A 17,627-nucleotide genomic window follows, 5' to 3' on the forward strand; every position below is an offset into this window, starting at 1 on the left:
TTCATAGGGCTATTGCTCAGAGAACCCCTCAGCTTGGACTGAAGGTATCAGTCAGAGTCTGCAGAGGGGCAAAAGTTATTGGGGCCAGGAACACTGATCTGGCTTAATACTTTATTCAGAAAGAGAAAGTATATTCTTCAGGCAACCCTTTGTAATTACTTTTTCTCATCCAACCAACTACATCCTAAACCTGGAAGTTCTCCCTGATATCACTCTGTCTTCCTCATCATACCCCCCAGAGTCGAGCCATCTGGATTTTTACCTTTCCAGAGTTTCTCAACTCCCTTTACCTTCTTGCATCCCACTGTCCATCCTGTACACCGTGTTACCACAGAGGCTCCTCCCTGGGACCTCCCATTGCTTCCCTTCCCTGAAGCCAGGGTCAGTGCTTGTCCCCCGCTTGTGCTGCCTCATGTTCCAGCCCCGTCCAAGCTTTCCCACCGACTTCAGTGAACGCAGGGTCTTGCACAGGCACGTGTTGTCCAGCCTCATATCAAGCCGCCTTCCCTGCCCACCCCTCCTCAGTACACGCAGGCCTTGGTCCTCCTTCGTGCCTCAGGGGCCTGGCATGTGCTACTGAGATTAGCATCTCAGAGCAGTTCCCTCTAACCTCTGCTCATCCTCCATGGAACAACTAAAATGCAACGGCCTGCAAGGAAGTCTTTCCTGACCCCTCTCCCCAGACTGGGTCCCCTGCTATAATTCCCAAAACGCCGCGTATTTCTCCTTCGAGCTCTGGTCACAGTTATAATGAAGTAATTGATATGTGCTCTGTCTGTCTCTCCTGCCGTCATCTAAGATCTTCCTCGTTAGCACTGTCCAGAGGCGAGCGCAGTGCTCGCTGTAATACTTGATAGACGGGTGGATGAGCGCACGCCTCGGGTGAGCTTCTGGAGGATGTTTTGGGCGTTAGGGAGGTCAAGGCCCCATTCCATGGCAGGTGCTGAAAGCCAGCTACCGGCTAAGTTAGGCCATGTTACCTTAAGACTCCTGAGCTGGAGGGAGGGCCGGCCTCCTCTCGGAAAGAGGAGGGGCCGGTGGAGACCCCTCTGCCCAGCTCAGAGGGAAGCTGAGGGGCTGTCCAGTGAGTACTGACTAGTGTGCAGACAATGAATAAGAGACCACAACACCCTCAGAAAAGGTGCCGGGCTTCCCTGGTGGCGCAGTGGTTGAGAGTCCGCCTGCCGATGCAGGGGACGCGGGTTCATGCCCCGGTCCGGGAAGATCCCACATGCCGCAGAGCGGCTGGGCCTGTGAGCCATGGCCGCTGAGCCTGCGCGTCCAGAGCCTGTGCTCCGCAACGGGAGAGGCCACAACAGGGAGAGGCCCGCGTACCGCAAAAAAAAAAAAAAAAAAAAGTGTGCCCAGGACACAATGCCCGCAATGCTGCATCCCGGTCTGTGCCCTCCGAGAGGAAATCGTTCTCAGCAGATGGGAGCCTCCCTACCCCTCATCCCATTTGAGTGCCCTTTCACTCCCTTGGGGTTCCACACCCAGTCCCTGCAGGTAGGTTTGCTCTCTAGAGGCGGCGGGGCCCCATCACTGAGAATCTGCTGGGCTCCACGTGCAGCCTGGGGACCATGGGAAGGAGATGCAGACAAGCGAGGAGTGGTCCGGGCATTGGTGAACTTGAGCGCAGCCAAGCTCACAGATGACACCCACTTTAGAAATTTACAAGCAACCTGTCAGGAAATAAAAATGGATGGGTCTTGTAAATGGTTCACATACAACATTTTTGTGAATTGAAGGACACTAGAAATGTTCAATGCAATCTCACTTTTAAAGGGAAACTTACAGTTAATCCTTTGGTCAATACAGTCTCACTTTTAAAGGAAAAATTTAGTTAATCCTTTGGTAAAGGAGCTAATCCTTCTAATACAATTGTTTAGCAAACATAGATTATAGCCATTGGTGATGTTTTTTTGTAACACCTGCTATGTGCAACGCACTAGTTGAGTAAGTCAGGCCTGTTTTGCTTTGTTTTTTAATTAATTAATTTAATTTATTTATTTTTGGCTGCATTGGGTCTTCGTTGCTGCACGCGGGCTTTCTCTAGTTGCGGCGAGCGGCAGCTACTGTTCGTTGCGGTGCGTAGGCTTCTCATTGCAGTGGCTTCTCTTGTTGCGGAGCACAGGCTCTAGGCGCGCGGGCTTCAGTAGTTGTGGCGCACCGTCTCAGTAGTTGTGGCTCGCAGGCTCTAGAGCTCAGGCTCAGTAGTTGTGGCACATGGGCTTAGTTGCTCTGCGGTGTGTGGGATCTTCCCAGACCAGGGATCAAACCCGTGTCCCCTGCATTGGCAGGTGGATTCTTAACCATTGCGCCACCAGGGAAGTCCCCAAGCTTGTTTTAAAAGAGGTACCTGGGGGAGAACTCCCATGTAGAGCAACGAGTGCGAGTGGAAAGTGGTAGAACCTGATATACATCAGAGCCTGGAAAGTATGCAACCCTGCCCCCCAGCAGTTTCATTTATAGAAATCTATTCTAAAGAAATAAAGTTACATACACAGACTTACTACAGGATGTTTATCACAGCTTCATCTTTAACTGGAAGGTTTCAGGCAACCCTTGTATCTAAAATTACGGGATAGGGTTATGAAGTAAATATTATGGAGCCGTGAAATGGATGTGGTAATGGATATTTATTAACAAAGGAATATGTCAGGTTATGTTTTAAGGGAAACAGTATTAGCAGACTATAAATCTACATACAGTATTACACATGGTGGAAAATACATTTGTATCATTCTCAGAAGAATCAGACCAAGGTATTAAGAGTGTTCTCTCTCTGCATAGCACAATTTCATTGTTTTTGTAATGCTTTTTATTATGGAAAATCTCAAGCCACTCAAAAGGAGAGAAAATAATATAACAAAGCCTCGTGCACCCATTACCCACGTTGAACAACTGTCAATATTTTGCGTTCATGCACTGGGATCTGCAGACGCGTCCAGGAGGACTCTCAGAGAAGGGGGAGGAATTGGGAGCAGTGATCCACAAGGAAGGTGACCTGGAGGGGGGACACCAGGAGCCAGTTCTAGACAGTGAGGCTCGAGCAGGGATGGAGGCTGGTGCCAGCTCAGGAATCAGAAGGAACCTACTCAGGAAGGGGTGAGGGGTCTCTGGCCTTGTCTGAATCCTGTGTCTGCCTTCCCAGCTGCCCCCGACCTGGTCCTCAACGCAGAGATCGTGCAGCAGAGCACCTACCTGGAGGACCGGCCCATGTTCATGCTTCAGTGCGCCATGGAGGAGAACTGCCTCGCGGCCTCGGCCGCCAACACCAACCCCACCACGGGCTACCGGCGGCTCTTGCGCTTCTCCTCCCAGATCCACAACAATGGCCAGTCTGACTTCCGACCCAAGAACGGCCGCCACACGTGGATCTGGCATGACTGCCACAGGTGAACCCTCCCGGCCAGCGCCATAGGCTGCGCCAGCCCGAGGCACCCAGATGGGGTTCAGAATCACAGGGTCACTTAGGGAGAGCCGAGAGGCCACACGGTCCCGGGGGTGGGGTTCTCCCCAGCTGGAGGGATAGCTCACTGGCCTCCCACATTTGCAGATGCCATTCTCTCTTCCCAGGGGGCCCTGGCCCACCTCCTCTTCCCCGAGTCCGCTCTCTCTCTTGGCTCCAAAGTCTCTACCGTTTTGGAGACAAATTTTGTTTTGAGAACCCCGTGCCCCTCCATTGACCCTCAGTTGACAGTTTTCAAGTGTGTCCACAGCAAGTTCGCGCTCTGCAGGGTGCTTGGGGTTTTGCAGTTGTTGGATTCTGAATTCGTTTAGGAGTGTACTTTAAGTACCAGTATAAGTTTTAAACATCTCTACGAAGGCGGTGGGTGTGGAGACAGGAGTTCTAGGCCAGGAGTCATGAGGCCTGGTCTCTCGACCCAGCTGTGCCTCTAACCAGTTGCATGATGTCAGGCCAGCTGGGCCACGTCAGCCGGGACTGCTAATACCCCTTCCAGCCCTTAGTCTGTGGCTCTGTTCCCAGTGCTCTATAAATCGTGGACAAGAACAGAGTGCAATCCCAGAGCCAGCCCTAGCTGGAGCCAACAGAAGCCTCCCTGTTCATCTCCCTGCCTTCCCCCTTCCTTCTGTCCCTTTGCCTTGATTCCTACCCTCATCCTGAACCGGCTGCCAGTAATGGTTCTCATTTTCCTGCTCAGACCTGAGCTGGGCAGGTAGAGGGAGCAGAGTGAGTACAGTTTTGAAAATGAAGGGAGGGAGACCCCTGCCATTCAACCCGGCAGCCCCGCCCCGCCCCCCACCGTGAGGGGCCACAGACTTGGGCACCGAGAGTGTGGTCTCTGTGCTCAGAATCAGGAGCTTGTGCACCAGGTCCCTGCTTCTCAGAGCGGGGCCGGCGGGCTGGCAGCCTCTGCAGTCAGTGCTGAATCCAGTGTCCTTGGCTGACTCACAGCAGAATCTGCGTGTTAACAGGTCACCAGGGGACTGTGTGCACGGCAGTCTGAGAGGCCCCGGTCTGGCTGACCACCAGGCATCCTTCCAGCTCTAAGATGTGATCACAGTTAGGGACGTATGAACTAACATCTACTGAGCCCCTTCTAAGTGCCAGAGCAGGGGACCCTCGTTTTCCTGAGTCTGGAAACGGCGGCTCTGCGTTCATGGGACTAGCCCCAGGTGAAGTCGTGGAGCAGGGACCCCGACTCGGGGCCTCTCTGACTCCCAAGCCTGCGTTCTGCCTGGTACCTCCGCCCAATCTTCATCAGAAATCTGTGTTGTGCGGCTTTTTCATGTCATAACTTATGGCCTAGTCACATTCGAATCTGTTTGGGGATAGAGTTGTTTAACCCATTTCAAAAGAAAGGACTGTGGAGGGCTTCCCTGGTGGTCCAGTAGCCAAGACTCTGTGCTCCCAATGCTGGGGGCCTGGGTTCAATCCCTGGTCGGGGAAGATCCCACATGCATGTCACAACTAAAGATCCCGGACGCCACAACTAAGACCAGGCACAGCCAAATAAATAAATAAATAAAAGGAGTATGGTAGGACTCAGGGGAGCTGATATTCCTTTATAGTTGACCCTTGAACAACACGGGTTTGAACTGCACGGGTCCACTTACACGTGGATTGTTTTCGATACATATTGTACCTCACTATATGCATTTTCATTATACAGCTTTTTTAAAATAATTTATTTAATTTATTTATTTTGGGCTGCGTTGGGTCTTCGTTGCTGCACATGGGCTTTCTCTAGTTGCGGCGAGCAGGGGCTACTCTTCGTTGCGGTGTGCAGGCAAGCCACTGCGGTGGCTTCTCTTATTGCAGAGCACGGGCTCTAGGTGCGTGGGCTTCAGTAGTTGTGGCACGCGGGCTCGGTAGTTGTGGCTCACGGGCTCTAGAGCACAGGCTCGGTAGTTGTGGCGCATGGGCTTAGTTGCTCCACGACATGTGGGATCTTCCCGAACCGGGCTCGAACCCGTGTCCCCTGAGTTGGCAAGCAGTTTCTTAACCACTGCGCCACCAGGGAAACCCTATACAGCTTTTAAATTAACTCAGTGTGGGGAAAAGTTTATGTCTGATTAGAGATTACAATACGTGGAATCAAAAGAATTAGAGCTTGAGTCCCGAATCTATCCAAACGGTTTCAGCTTCCTGCCCTCGGGTGAGTCATTTATCAACTCCTTTGTTTCTGAGGCAGTGATAGCAGTACTTGGATTTTCAACTTCACAGGGGCCCCGTGCCCCTAACCTCGGCATTGTTCAATGGTCAACTGTAATTACTATCCGTATGTCCTAAAAGTCCTAATTAGCCAAAAAAGTTTTGATCTTTATATAGAAGCATGGAGGTCTTCTGCAGGGAGGAAGTCAGAGAGTAAAATTAAAGCCATGACATATGGGTGCCTGATTTCCTTCAGAGAATACATGGCAGAAGTGCTGCCCTGTGGGCCTACAAGTAGAGGGTAATTGCATCTCTGCCCTGCATGTGGCACTCCCCCCAGACATCACATGGTAGGAGTCTCCCTGTGACCTAGGCTTGCCCTCCAAGGAATGGTCTTTTCCCTAAGAATACACGTGGCGACGTCATGGAAGTGTTTCTTCTCATCTGGTGCTCCAGGAACCCTGACCCCGTCCTCCCCACCCCTACTCCAGCTTTTCCTGTGTTCTGTTTTCTTTCTTTGTTTATAGATGTTGCAATCAATGGTTTGGGAGGGACGGGTGGGAAAGAACATACTGGCTAAGCATATGTTCCTTCAGGCCTGGACCTCCTGGACCATGGCTGAGAACCTCTGACCATAAGGACCCCAGAGGGTTTAAGAAACTCTCCACCCCTGGCCTCCAGAGCTCCAGGGAGGACCTTTCAACAGGAATCCTGGCCCGAATCTCCGTTGGGTCCCTTTCGGAGTGTGATGAAAGCTGGCCCGTCCTCCACTCAGAAAAAATTATTTCTCGATTTAATGTCCTATTTCAGCAGATTTACAGATGCTGAAGCCCATCTGTGGAGCCAGAATTAAGAACCCTGGCTCAGGGCTTCCCTGGTGGCGCAGTGGTTGAGAGTCCGCCTGCCGATGCAGGGGACACGGGTTCGTGCCCCGGTCCGGGAAGATCCCACATGTGGCGGAGCGGCTGGGCCCGTGAGCCATGGCCGCTGAGCCTGCGCGTCCAGAGCCTGTGCTCCTCAACGGGAGAGGCCACAACAGTGAGAGGCCCGCGTACCGCAAAAGAAAAAAAAAAAAAAAAAGAACCCTGGCTCAGAGTAGTGTGTATGGGGAAAACGATAGCTCCCAGTTTACTTGATACGATGATGAGGAACAGAGCTATGTTCTTTGACAGCCCTAAGATGAAACAAAGAACGGCCCCCTTAGGAGTCTCCTCCCCAGCCAGACCTAGAGGGAAACGCCCTGCACCATTCTCTCTCATATACCTGGCCCTTGGTTGATGATTTTTTTTTAGCACAAGCCCTCTAGTGTCAGGTATTCTCTCCCTTCTGGGCCCGGGATGGGGGTCCCCGTCCTGCTTCTCGTGTCCCAGGGAGTGGGACCACACCTGCTCCCCTGGCACACGATGTCACAGCCTTGACGGCTGGGCACAGAGCAACCCGGCGTCTCCTGGCTCTCAGCCCCTGCTCTGTCCCAGGGCTCAGTCTCCCTGCCCCTCACATCTTGGGGAAGCCCGAGAGAGGAGCTGGGAGCTGGAGTGGCAGGGAGGTGACAGCCAGCACAGGTGCCAGCCCTCCGGTCAGGGATGGCCCGGGTACAAAGGGGGGAATTTCCTTCATTCCGCCCCACCCCCTACCATGTGCGGAGCAGCCCCCGTATCAGGTCAAAGCCCCACAGATTCAGTGCGGCCTCTGTGAGCCAATTTTAGGCCCTCATCCTACCCGTGGGGCTTTGTTCCAGCCAGGGGCTGCCTAGCACATGAGGAGGGCGGGGCAGAGCAAGCAGAAGGGACCCTGCCCTTTGTGGCCACACCTCCTGAGGCTGGAACACACCCCCAGATTTCTCTGAAATGGGGATGGGAGCCTTTTCCCAACCACGACTGAGTGCCGGCCACGACTCTCCATCCTGGAGGCACCGGAAGACTCGTGGCTGGTGTGGGAAACGAAAAAGAGTGAAACATCTCTACAACGCACACTGATGCTCAGATCGAAAGTTTTATTTGGGCCCGAGATGACCTAGGGTAACAGAATATACCCAAACCTCCCTTCTTGCTCTGGACTAGCTGTGTCATCCACGTGTTCACCCAGCACCTCCTGCCTCGGCTAGTACCGTGTCCTAGAATACTGTGATGTGGAGTCTCACGGTAGAAAGCTGTCCTTCCTCTCATCCAGATTACAATGACCTCCCTCTAGCGTCAGGTGTTCTCTCCCTCCTTAGACTTCTGGAATTTCTTTGCAAATCGGAGTTTCCCTATCTTTATCCCATGGATCAGGCCCCCTCTTAGACTTCCCAAGTTCAGGACACTCAGCCTGAAAAGAGGAAATTTCCCCTGATCACCTTCCCAGCAGCCACGATCCATACCCCCTGGGATGTGTGTGTGGGTGGTGGAAGATGGGTGCCCCTGGGCTCCACAGCCAACCAGCTGGGAGGGAAACGTGGCCCCAGGGCTGATGTCCACGTTGGCCCCAGCGGTAAAGCACAGAGGCTCCCGGACCTCAGCTAGCTAGCATGGGGAGGCTCCAAACCAGCTGCTTCCCTCCCGATATCCACAGGGGAAAAACTGAGGAGCTGAGGAAGACGACTCTTAAATCGAGTCTGCAGGAAGCCAGGGGAGCGGGAGAAGGTCAGCCTTACAAGAGTCCATCTGTGGACTCTGTCTGAATTTTGTTTAGACAACGGAACATAAACCTATTCCTCTTCAGTCTTTCCAGCCGGTAAACATGACAACATAAACCCGTCTCTGAAAGAGGCAGACATGTTTTAGGCGATGAGTCAGACCTCATGTCTCACCTTGCTCCTTCAAGAAGCCAAAATAGACTCTTTCAGAGTCATCCCTTCAACTGCCACAAAATGCATCCTTGTGACCGTTCCCTGTGGGCCCCTGGCTCAGCATTCTTTTACCCAGAAACATGAGTGACCTGGGAAAAGCCCAACTTGGGAACTTCTGACATTTTTTTTTAGCACAAGCCCAACACAGGAAGAAGGGAAAAGAGCCTCTGATTTCCTCTCTGAAAACCTGTCCTTTTTTTTTTTTTTTCTGCGGCCACTGTTGTGGCCTTTCCCGTTGCGGAGCACAGGCTCCGGACGCGCAGGCTCAGCGGCCATGGCTCACGGGCCCAGCCGCTCCGCGGCATGTGGGATCCTCCCGGACCGGGGCACGAACCCGTGTCCCCTGCATCGGCAGGCAGACTCTCAACCACTGCGCCACCAGGGAAGCCCCTGAAAACCTATCCTTTCAATTCCCCTCTTCCCTCTGTCCTCTTCTGCTCCCGATCCAGCGGGGGGACCTGAAGCCAACCACCTGAGGCCCGGGAGGCGGGGAAGCTGCTCTCCGGGCCTGGGGATAATCGTAGCCATGGTAACGGTGGTGGCAGTAATTAAACACGACTCCATCACTCCTGGGAGTAGTGGTAGTAAGCAGAGGGTTGACAGGTACTAAGTGCTGCTCTGTTCCAAGCCCCGTGTTAGGTATTTCTGTGATTTCTCCTACTGCATCCTCACAGAACCCCTGATGGGGGATCGTGCTATCATTCCCTCTTTCCTGCAGAGGGAACTCAGCTCGCATGGAAATGAAACATGTGATTCTGTTCCCCGAGCCTTGGTACCTTGTTCCTCCGTTTTTCCCCATTTTCCAAATGTCCCTGTAATGCCAGAGATAAGTGCATTGCAGCCGCTTGTGATACATGTGTAGCAGCTTAGGACGGGCCTGGCCACCGAGAGCTTTAGGAAGGCCCCAGGGCAACATGCAGCAGCTGTTTCCCTTGTTTATTCTGCACCAAACACAGGCCTTTCCAAGAATCCGCATCTGTTCTCAATTCCTGCCAAGTGACCGATTGGCACACCATTAGGTAAACACTTAGCCGAGGGACGAGCCACGGGGGTGTACAGACTCTCTCCCCCTCTACTCCTTCCCAGGGCCCGCAGGGTGTGCCTGCCATCCTCTCCCTCCCACAGGGCCTAAGAGCCCTCTTTTCGCCTCCTTTTTTATTTACTCAATGCCAGGAGCACAGACTTCGGCCTGCGTCGCCTGGTTCAGGACACGCGTGGGTCCCATTCATCAGCCCCTGCCCTTCCCACCCCTCCTCCCCCTCTGCAGTCTCCCTCCCTCCCTCCCGACCGCACTCCCACCTTAAAAGTTTTCAAAAGACAGGGAAGAGTGACTTGCATTTGTCTGCAGAAAATGTCTCAAGCAGGCATGGGCTGTGATAGCCCCTTTAGCACCCCGGAAGATGTTACACACATTTACTAAAAATGTCCTAATTTATTGGGCTTATTATTGATGCCGGGCCCTCTGCTCATCAGTTTATCTTACTATTCTCCCCAACATCCTGTGCATTACGTGCGTCATTATTCCCACTTAGGTGATGAGAGAACTGAGGCCTGGGGAGGTGAGCGGGCTGTGTCCCTCCAGAGCCCACGTAAGCACCATGGTTATTAGCTCCATCCCCCCTTTCCTAATGCCCTGTTGCTGCCCACTCCTCTCCCGCTGGCCGCCACTTTGGACCACACTGCTCTGCCCATGGTGTCCCCAGTGGGAAATCGCCAGCTGGGCCATCGCTTGCAGGCGGCCGTCACTCCAGAGACTGACATCCAGGCCCCCTCTCTCGCCCCCAGGCACTACCACAGCATGGAGGTGTTCACCCACTACGACCTGCTAAACCTCAATGGTACCAAGGTGGCAGAGGGCCACAAGGCCAGCTTCTGCTTGGAGGACACAGAATGTGAAGGAGGTATCTCTGGCGGGGCAAGGTGGTGCTGGGAAGTTTCGGAGGGACTCACGTGCTCCCGTGTGCACTCACCCGGCTGGAAGCCGAGGCCGGGCGCAGGTCTCTGTGTCACCCTGGCCACTGCTGACTCTCCCCGCAACCTTCCTCACTGGGGATCCCATGACTATAGCCTGGGGCTGGGGGTTAGGCAAAGCCTGGCTATAAAGGCACCTGGGTCCCCAGAGTTATGCTGACGGGCACTGGTGGGTCCACGTGGCCTCCCGGGTAAGGCCCAAACCCTTGAACCTGACACGCAGTCCCCTCCCACTCTGGCTGCCACAGCCTTTTCTCCCTGGGTCCCAACACAAGTGCCCCGCCACACTGGTTCTTACCTCCAGGTTCAAGTTAAACCCTCACTCTGAGGTTCCCAGACCCTCTCGACTGCCCCAGGCAGAGGCAGCACCGCGCTCACACCCCTAGTCAGCTGCCACGCCTGCACCGTGACCACCTGTGCGCGCACCTGCCATCCTGGCCTGACCAGGCTCTCCCACGGGAGACTCGATGACCCTTGTCAGCATGGCCGGAGCTTAGAGTAGCGCCCAGATGAGGCAGCCTCTCGATAAAGGGGTGCGAATTGTCAGTGGTTGACGTGGCCCCTGACATACCAGGAAATCACACAGCAGATGGGTTTTGAGCACCTACCATATGCCAGACAATGGACTGACCCAGGAAGGGTCAGAGAAACAAGCCAGACCTGAGTCCACATTCAAGTGCAGATTCCCCAGAGGGAGACAAGATGACCCCAGCATCAAGCTCAACAATAAACACCAAAAATCCAGATAAGCACACGCTTCATGCCTAGGCTGATAGTCCTTGGAGAGGCCAAGGTGGGCCAGAGTGGCCAGGGAAGGCTTCGTGGAGGAGGGAGCAGTGGGTTGTGGGTAGGGAAAGAGGGAGGGATTCCATCAAAAGGAGAGCACGGAAGGGATGGGCTGCCGAGCCCAGGTGAAGCCAAGGTTGTCGGCCTGGGAGAACAGAGGGATGCTGAGGGTGGGGTCTGGGGATGTCACCCACCCAGCAGGGCTGCTCGGGGCCCTTTGTGGGCAGGGTGGCACAGATGGCAGAGGAAGCCTCTTCCGGTAGAGGGGTCATGGGTGTGTGGTGACTGGGCTTCCCTCTGCCCCTGCCTTCAGACATCCAGAAGAGTTATGAGTGTGCCAACTTCGGCGAGCAGGGCATCACCATGGGCTGCTGGGACATGTACCGCCATGATATCGACTGCCAGTGGGTCGACATCACCGACGTGCCCCCTGGAGACTACCTGTTCCAGGTGAGGGGCATGAGAAGGGGCTCCGGGCCCCCGCTGATGGGAGGAGGTGTCTCTGCCTTAGCAAGTGGGTGGGTAGCCTCCTTCTGATGGTGCCCAGGCAGAAAACGCATGGAGGCCAGGCCATCTAAAGTGCACAGAGTCCTACGCCCGGAGGCTGTCGCTGTCACCCAGGTAACCTAGGTGTGTGAGACATGCGGGCCCGTGGGGAACTGCAGACCTCCTGAGACATCAGTTCAGTTGACACCTGGTGCTTGCAAATCAAGATGCATCTGAAGGCCAGATTTGGTCCTCAGGCCGGGAATCTGTGCACAGACTCTAAGGCGACCTACACCTCTTGTGTCCTTTGGAGCTGTACTTTCACCTCCACCCCATCTCTCCCAGTGCCCTCACCCTGCCTTGCTCTGTGCTGTTAAGGCTAAAAGCAGTCACACAAAGAGCCATTCACTCCCAAGTGTTTGTGACTTGCCTCTCCCAGAAACGTTTGCCCCATAGAAGGGGATCTGCAGAGGGGGCAATTTTCAATGCAAAGAAATGAATCTATAATGGTAGGCTGTTAGGGACTAGAGATAGCCTTTCCAGTGACTGAGTGGAGACTTCCCAGGACTTCCACATGCGCTGTCCAGGGGGAAGGCCCGCCCTGAGGAGGAACTAAGAGGGCTTGGCCTCCCACCTTCCCGCATATAGCTGCAGGCTCCAGCCAGGGCCCTGACTGGTGGAGGGGCCAAGGGGCACTGTATCCCCACCATCTCCCCTTCTGGGGCACAGATGCACTCCTGCCTGTGGAGGCTTCGTTTTGCCTTCTCATTTTTCCCACATCCCCACCCGTCTTGCTTTCAAGCTTGATGGTTGGGTGGCAAGTGGGCGACCAGAAAGCTGTATTGAAAGCTTTCCTAAGGGGGCATTCAGCCAGCGCAGGGCCCAGTCACGGTGCCCACCCTATAGACAGTCGTGGGAGGAACCAACACCTGCAGGGAAGTGACCACAGAGGGGTTTTGAAAGTTTCCCTGGTCAATTTCAGAGACTGAAAATCAGACAGCCAAGCGTTTTTCCACCCACAAGCCCAGAACCGCAGACTTGGAGAGGACCGACCGAAGAGCAGAGTGCTCTCTATTTAAAAAATTGAATATCTGTGTCTGTGCACGTACTCCATGCGTGGTGGTGTATGCTTGAGGTCTGCTGTCCCTTTGCCTGGGGGACGTGTAGCATCATGTATTCTGACAATGTCTATTTAATAACTGCGGCTCCTTGAAGATCGGTGATGGGCCAGAACCTGCCTACACCCTGTGAACCCACGGGCTCATGTAATCCCCCAGGGATGAGTGTTACCATTACCCGCATTTCACAGCCAGGCCAACCCAGGTCACATGACTCCGTATTCTGTGTTCTCGACTCCTAAACTAGACAAGTAGCAAATTAACTCATTAGGGGCATGTTCATGGAAAAGACTGTCCCTTGTGATAGATGTGGAGCTTTAGCCGTGTGAGAGCGCCGGCCTGAGTCACGGTTCTCTCCATTCCCACGTGGACCCAAGTGCAGGCACCAGTACTCTCCCGGCAGGAGAAAGCCAGGCCGGGGAGGAGGTGGCGTTCCATCCGGAGGGGCCTGTGCGCAGAGGCTCAGAGGCAGGGCTCAGTGCGTTACTAGGTTCCTGGATCCACAGCAGATCTTTTTTTTTTCAATATAAGGTTGCCACGGCCACTGCCAATTTATTTATTTTTCGTTTGTTTGTCGGGTTTTGTTTTCAAGTTTTTAAAAATTGAGGTATAGTTGATTTACCGTATTACATTAGTTTCAGGTGTCCAACATAGTGATTCAATATTTTTCTAGCTTATACTCCATTTATAGTTATTAGAAAATATTGGCTCGATTCCCCGTGCTGTACAATGTATCCTTCCTTGTAGCTTATTTATTTCATACACAGTAGTTTGTACCCCCGCCTTGCCCCTTCCCTCTCCCCACTGGTAACCATTAGCTTGCTCTCTGTATCTGTGAGTCTTTCTTTTTTGTTATGTTCACTAGTTTGTTTTATTTTTTTAGATTCTACATAGAAGTGATGACATGCAGTATTTTTCTTTCTCTGACTTATGTCACTAAGCATAATACCCACCAAGTCCATCCATGTTGTGGAAAGTTGCAAAATGTCATTCTTTTTTCCGGCAGAGTAGTAGTCCATTGTGTATATATGTACCACGTCTCTATCCAGTCACCTGTTGATGAACACTTAGGTTGCTTCCACATCTTCGCTGTTGTAAACCACAGCGGGTCCTTTGTCTAAGGAACTAAAGCCAGTGATCCCCACGAGATTGGAAACCATATATCTGAGAGTCTGATGGGACTGTGCACCCAAGTGGGTCAAGCAGGCCCTGATAGCCCCTACTACCCACACGGTCACCCCACAGGGACACCTGGGTGGGCTCCCTCAGGGCACGGCTGTCCATGGGCAAGGGGCTGCCCGGGCCTTGGTGCGGGGGGTTTGTCCGTCCTGGTCTATGAGCCATGCATGGGCTGGGGCAGGGGACAGCTAAGGTTGTCGGGTAGAAAAGAGATCAAAGAAAAGTAAGGTCACCCCAGAGCGGGACATTGACCAGCCTTACCTAGAGACACAGAGTCACGGTGGTAGCCTGGGGCCCCCAGCATGGCCTGCACTGGCCAGGATGCAGGGCTGGGGGCTCCCACTGGCCTGTTTCCCACAGCAGCTCTGGCAGGGCCCAACCAGCTTACTAAAGGGTCACACCCAGGCCCTTCTGGAGGGAAAGGTCCTGAGGGCCCCAAACCTACAGAATGGGCCTTAACTAGCAGGCTACCCCTCCCCCATCACACTGACCTAGGGCAGCACTGCCCCCCTTGTCTCCCTGGGCTCTCAGCCCTTCCACATGTGGCAGGGCCCTCGGGAAAAGCCTCCTTTGTGTCCTCCATACCTTCGCCCACAGCCCCAGGCCCAGCTTCTGTCCCTCCCCCTCCCCCTCCCTCCCCTTTCTCCTCTGGGTTCCTCACCCCAAATCCCCCTTTTCTGTCCACTCTCAGAAGCCCCCTCAAAATGACGGTCTTCCTGCCCCTGCTCCTTTGGGCTGTGCCCTCTTTCCTAGGATGATGCAGAGGAAGGGGGACAAGGCAGGCCCAGTCTCCCCGAGAGCCCAGGCCCTGCACTGGTGAGCGGGAAGGGCTTGGGGATCCCCTAGAGCAAACCGAGGCCTGGAGAGCAGAAGGGACATGTCCAATGTCACACCGCCGGGAGCAGTGTCGTCTCCAGCACCCAGGGCAGCCCCCCTCCAACTCCCCACAGCGCCCGGGCCTTGCCCCCACCCCTCCCAGCACATCCTACTCCCCAGCTCCCTCCTGGCGCCTTCAACAGCCGTTCCCTGGCCTCCCCAGGCCCCAGCTCCTGCCTCTGTACCAGACCTCCCAGCGCACCCAGGAGGGGGTACGACTGTGTGTGTGTGTGTGTGTGTGTGTGTGTGTGCGCGTGCTCTTACGCTTACTGGCCATGAAGAGCGCGCGCGCGCGCGTGTGTGTGTGTGTGTGTGAATTACACCGAGACAGACAGAGATGCGCGGAGGTCTCACTCCTCCAGGCCTCACCCTCCTCTGCCCCCCCTCCCCGACCTCATCTCCGACCAGCTCTGCGCCCACCGGGCTGCTCCTGGAACACAGCACCAGCCATGCTTGCTCCCTTCCATGAGGTCAGCCCGGCTGTGGGGGCAGGCCTGATCTCAGCATCTCAGCTGGGCCTGGGACGGAGGGTGGCCGGGGCGGGACCCCCTCCAACCAGACTCTCCCCCAGGTCGTCATCAACCCCAACTACGAGGTGGCGGAGTCCGACTACACCAATAACATCATGAAGTGCAGAACCCGCTATGACGGCCACCGCATCTGGATGTACAACTGCCACATAGGTAAGGCCCCCGGGCCCTCCTGGGGAGCACAGCGCCTCAGGCCTGCCAGGTCCCCCCACGCCGCAGCCCAACTCCAGGAGACAGGCAAGAGCTGCCCCACTTTCTCCAGGAGCCAGAGCAGCTTCCTAACTTGGGTGAAGACTTCAGGGAATGGGGCCAGCCTCGCGTTTCCACACGCAGGAAGGACACTGTAGACACCACAGGCCTGGATGGAGACCGGGTTTTCATAGCCAGCTCTGGCTAAGGAGAAAGGACGGGGCAGAAACCGGGCCGGCCCAGCATAGACCCCAAACCTATTTCAGGGCTGGAGCTGAGGCTACCATCTCATTACGCATGAGACCTCAAAAATGGGGGCGCCAGCAATTTGCAGGCTCTGTATCGTTTTCCTGTCGAGAGCTAGAAGCTAGTCAACCACTGTGGCTTCTGGTTGCCAGTAAAGAAGCTTTTCCTCACGTTATACAACCTGGGTTCCAAAAGGGGAGGCTGAGCGGGAAAAGTGATGGCCTCGCTCTCGGTGGAGGAGAAAACGAAAAGCACTAGATTTAGTCGCTCCTTCACTCGACTTTGACAGAGCAGCTGACATGGGCCTGGCCCTAGAGATGGCCAGCACCTGTCGCTGCCCTGGGGGTGTCACACAGAGGTGGCCGCCCGAGGAGGGTGGTGGCCCAGGGACCCTGTGACCTGTGCATCCGGTTTGCCAAACTCTTGTCTCCCTGATGCCCACCCCTCAGGTGGTTCCTTCAGTGAAGAGACAGAAAAAAAGTTTGAACACTTCAGTGGACTCATAAATAACCAGCTCTCCACGCGGTAAAGCAGTGACATGGTCACCTCCTGCCTTTGGGCCACAGTGCATCTTCCCCAACGACCGACAGCCTCGCCCTGCTCCCCTTCATCCAGCCCGGCCCACCTGTCTCGACCCCCTGCAGCCCCGGCCAGGCTCAGGAGGAAGGCGAGGAAGGCGTGTTCCTGACACCTGCAGGCTGGGAAGGCCTCCGGGGCTGGGGCTTGTCCACGGGGCTGTGGGAGCAGTGCCAACGGAGAGCCATCCTGTCCAGGACCCCAGCGCACAGGTTGTCACCAGCTTGTCCCATCCTAAGCACAGTCCACTCCGAGTCTCACCACCTGCCTGGCTCACCACAGATAACATGGGGCCATTTTCTTCTCAAGTTACATGCTGGCAACGTGAGTGAGCAACCCGAGGAGGTCTGGTTGAATCCCATTTCTCCTCCTCTTAGGTCGTTTCCAGCCAACTGGAGTAGCTAGTCTTCTCTTCCAATTAAACAAACTGCCTCTATTCTATCCACACATATAAATAATGCTGCCACACGTCTTCTGATTCAGTGAGCTCAGAGCTGGTACTTCTCTCCCCCACACACCCCCGTGTCCTCTTATTTTTCAAGATGCTATTATTATATTCTATTTTCACAGACTTTGAAACACAAATTTAGTGGCATTTCATATTGGGCATCTGGGCCTTTGAAAGTATAGCTCAGAAGAAAAGCAGCCCGCCTGTGTAAGTGACTTCTCTTTCTGTCCTTCCAGTTCTGTAACTGATTCAACGGTGCTATAACCAGGGTCCTGGGTGATAAGGACACTTACCGATCGCCATGTGTCACCACAGACACTTACACATACTTGAAACTTGGAATAAAAGATTTATGACCTGCATGTGTGTTTCATTTGGGCCTCTGCACACAGCCCCTGAGCAGCAGAACTCCCTTCCCTAGTCGGCAGTCAGGGAGCTTGGCACCCTGACATGTGCTCTCCTGCAGGGACGTTGTGTTCCTGGGCCCCTCCCGTCCGGCGTGGCCACAGGGGCCTCATTCAACGCACACCACAGAGGAAGGGCAACTCCTGCCGAGAGCCGCGGTCTAAGGAGGTCAGGAAAATCCACAGAAACAGAGGCCTCAGCCTTTCTTCAGCTCTTGTGTTTTAGTGAAATGTGTCAGGGCCACGGTGGTTGTGTGAGGACCAGATGGGACACCTAGACTTAAGTCTCAGGCTCTGGGGGAGGGGAAGTCAAGTAGATCATGGGTCCCCGGGGTGCAGTGAGGGTGGACCCCGAGCCAGCCACTCTCCCC

General features: G+C 54.5%; 1 protein-coding gene across 1 annotated transcript in view; it reads left to right on the forward strand.

The window, feature by feature from the left end:
* Window positions 1-17,214, forward strand: part of LOXL2 (lysyl oxidase like 2) — a 102,826-nt gene extending 85,612 nt beyond the window's left edge. Inside the window, exons 10-14 of the mRNA XM_004270663.3 lie at window positions 3,155-3,398; window positions 10,233-10,348; window positions 11,518-11,654; window positions 15,435-15,546; window positions 16,278-17,214. Of these exons, the coding sequence (XP_004270711.1) occupies window positions 3,155-3,398; window positions 10,233-10,348; window positions 11,518-11,654; window positions 15,435-15,546; window positions 16,278-16,357 (689 nt within the window). The 3' untranslated portion in view covers window positions 16,358-17,214. The remainder of the gene's footprint in view (window positions 1-3,154; window positions 3,399-10,232; window positions 10,349-11,517; window positions 11,655-15,434; window positions 15,547-16,277) is intronic.
* Window positions 17,215-17,627: the final 413 nt, after the last annotated feature.

The sequence above is a fragment of the Orcinus orca genome, chromosome 6, assembly GCF_937001465.1.
Source record: "Orcinus orca chromosome 6, mOrcOrc1.1, whole genome shotgun sequence".
Taxonomy (NCBI): Eukaryota; Metazoa; Chordata; class Mammalia; order Artiodactyla; family Delphinidae; genus Orcinus; species Orcinus orca.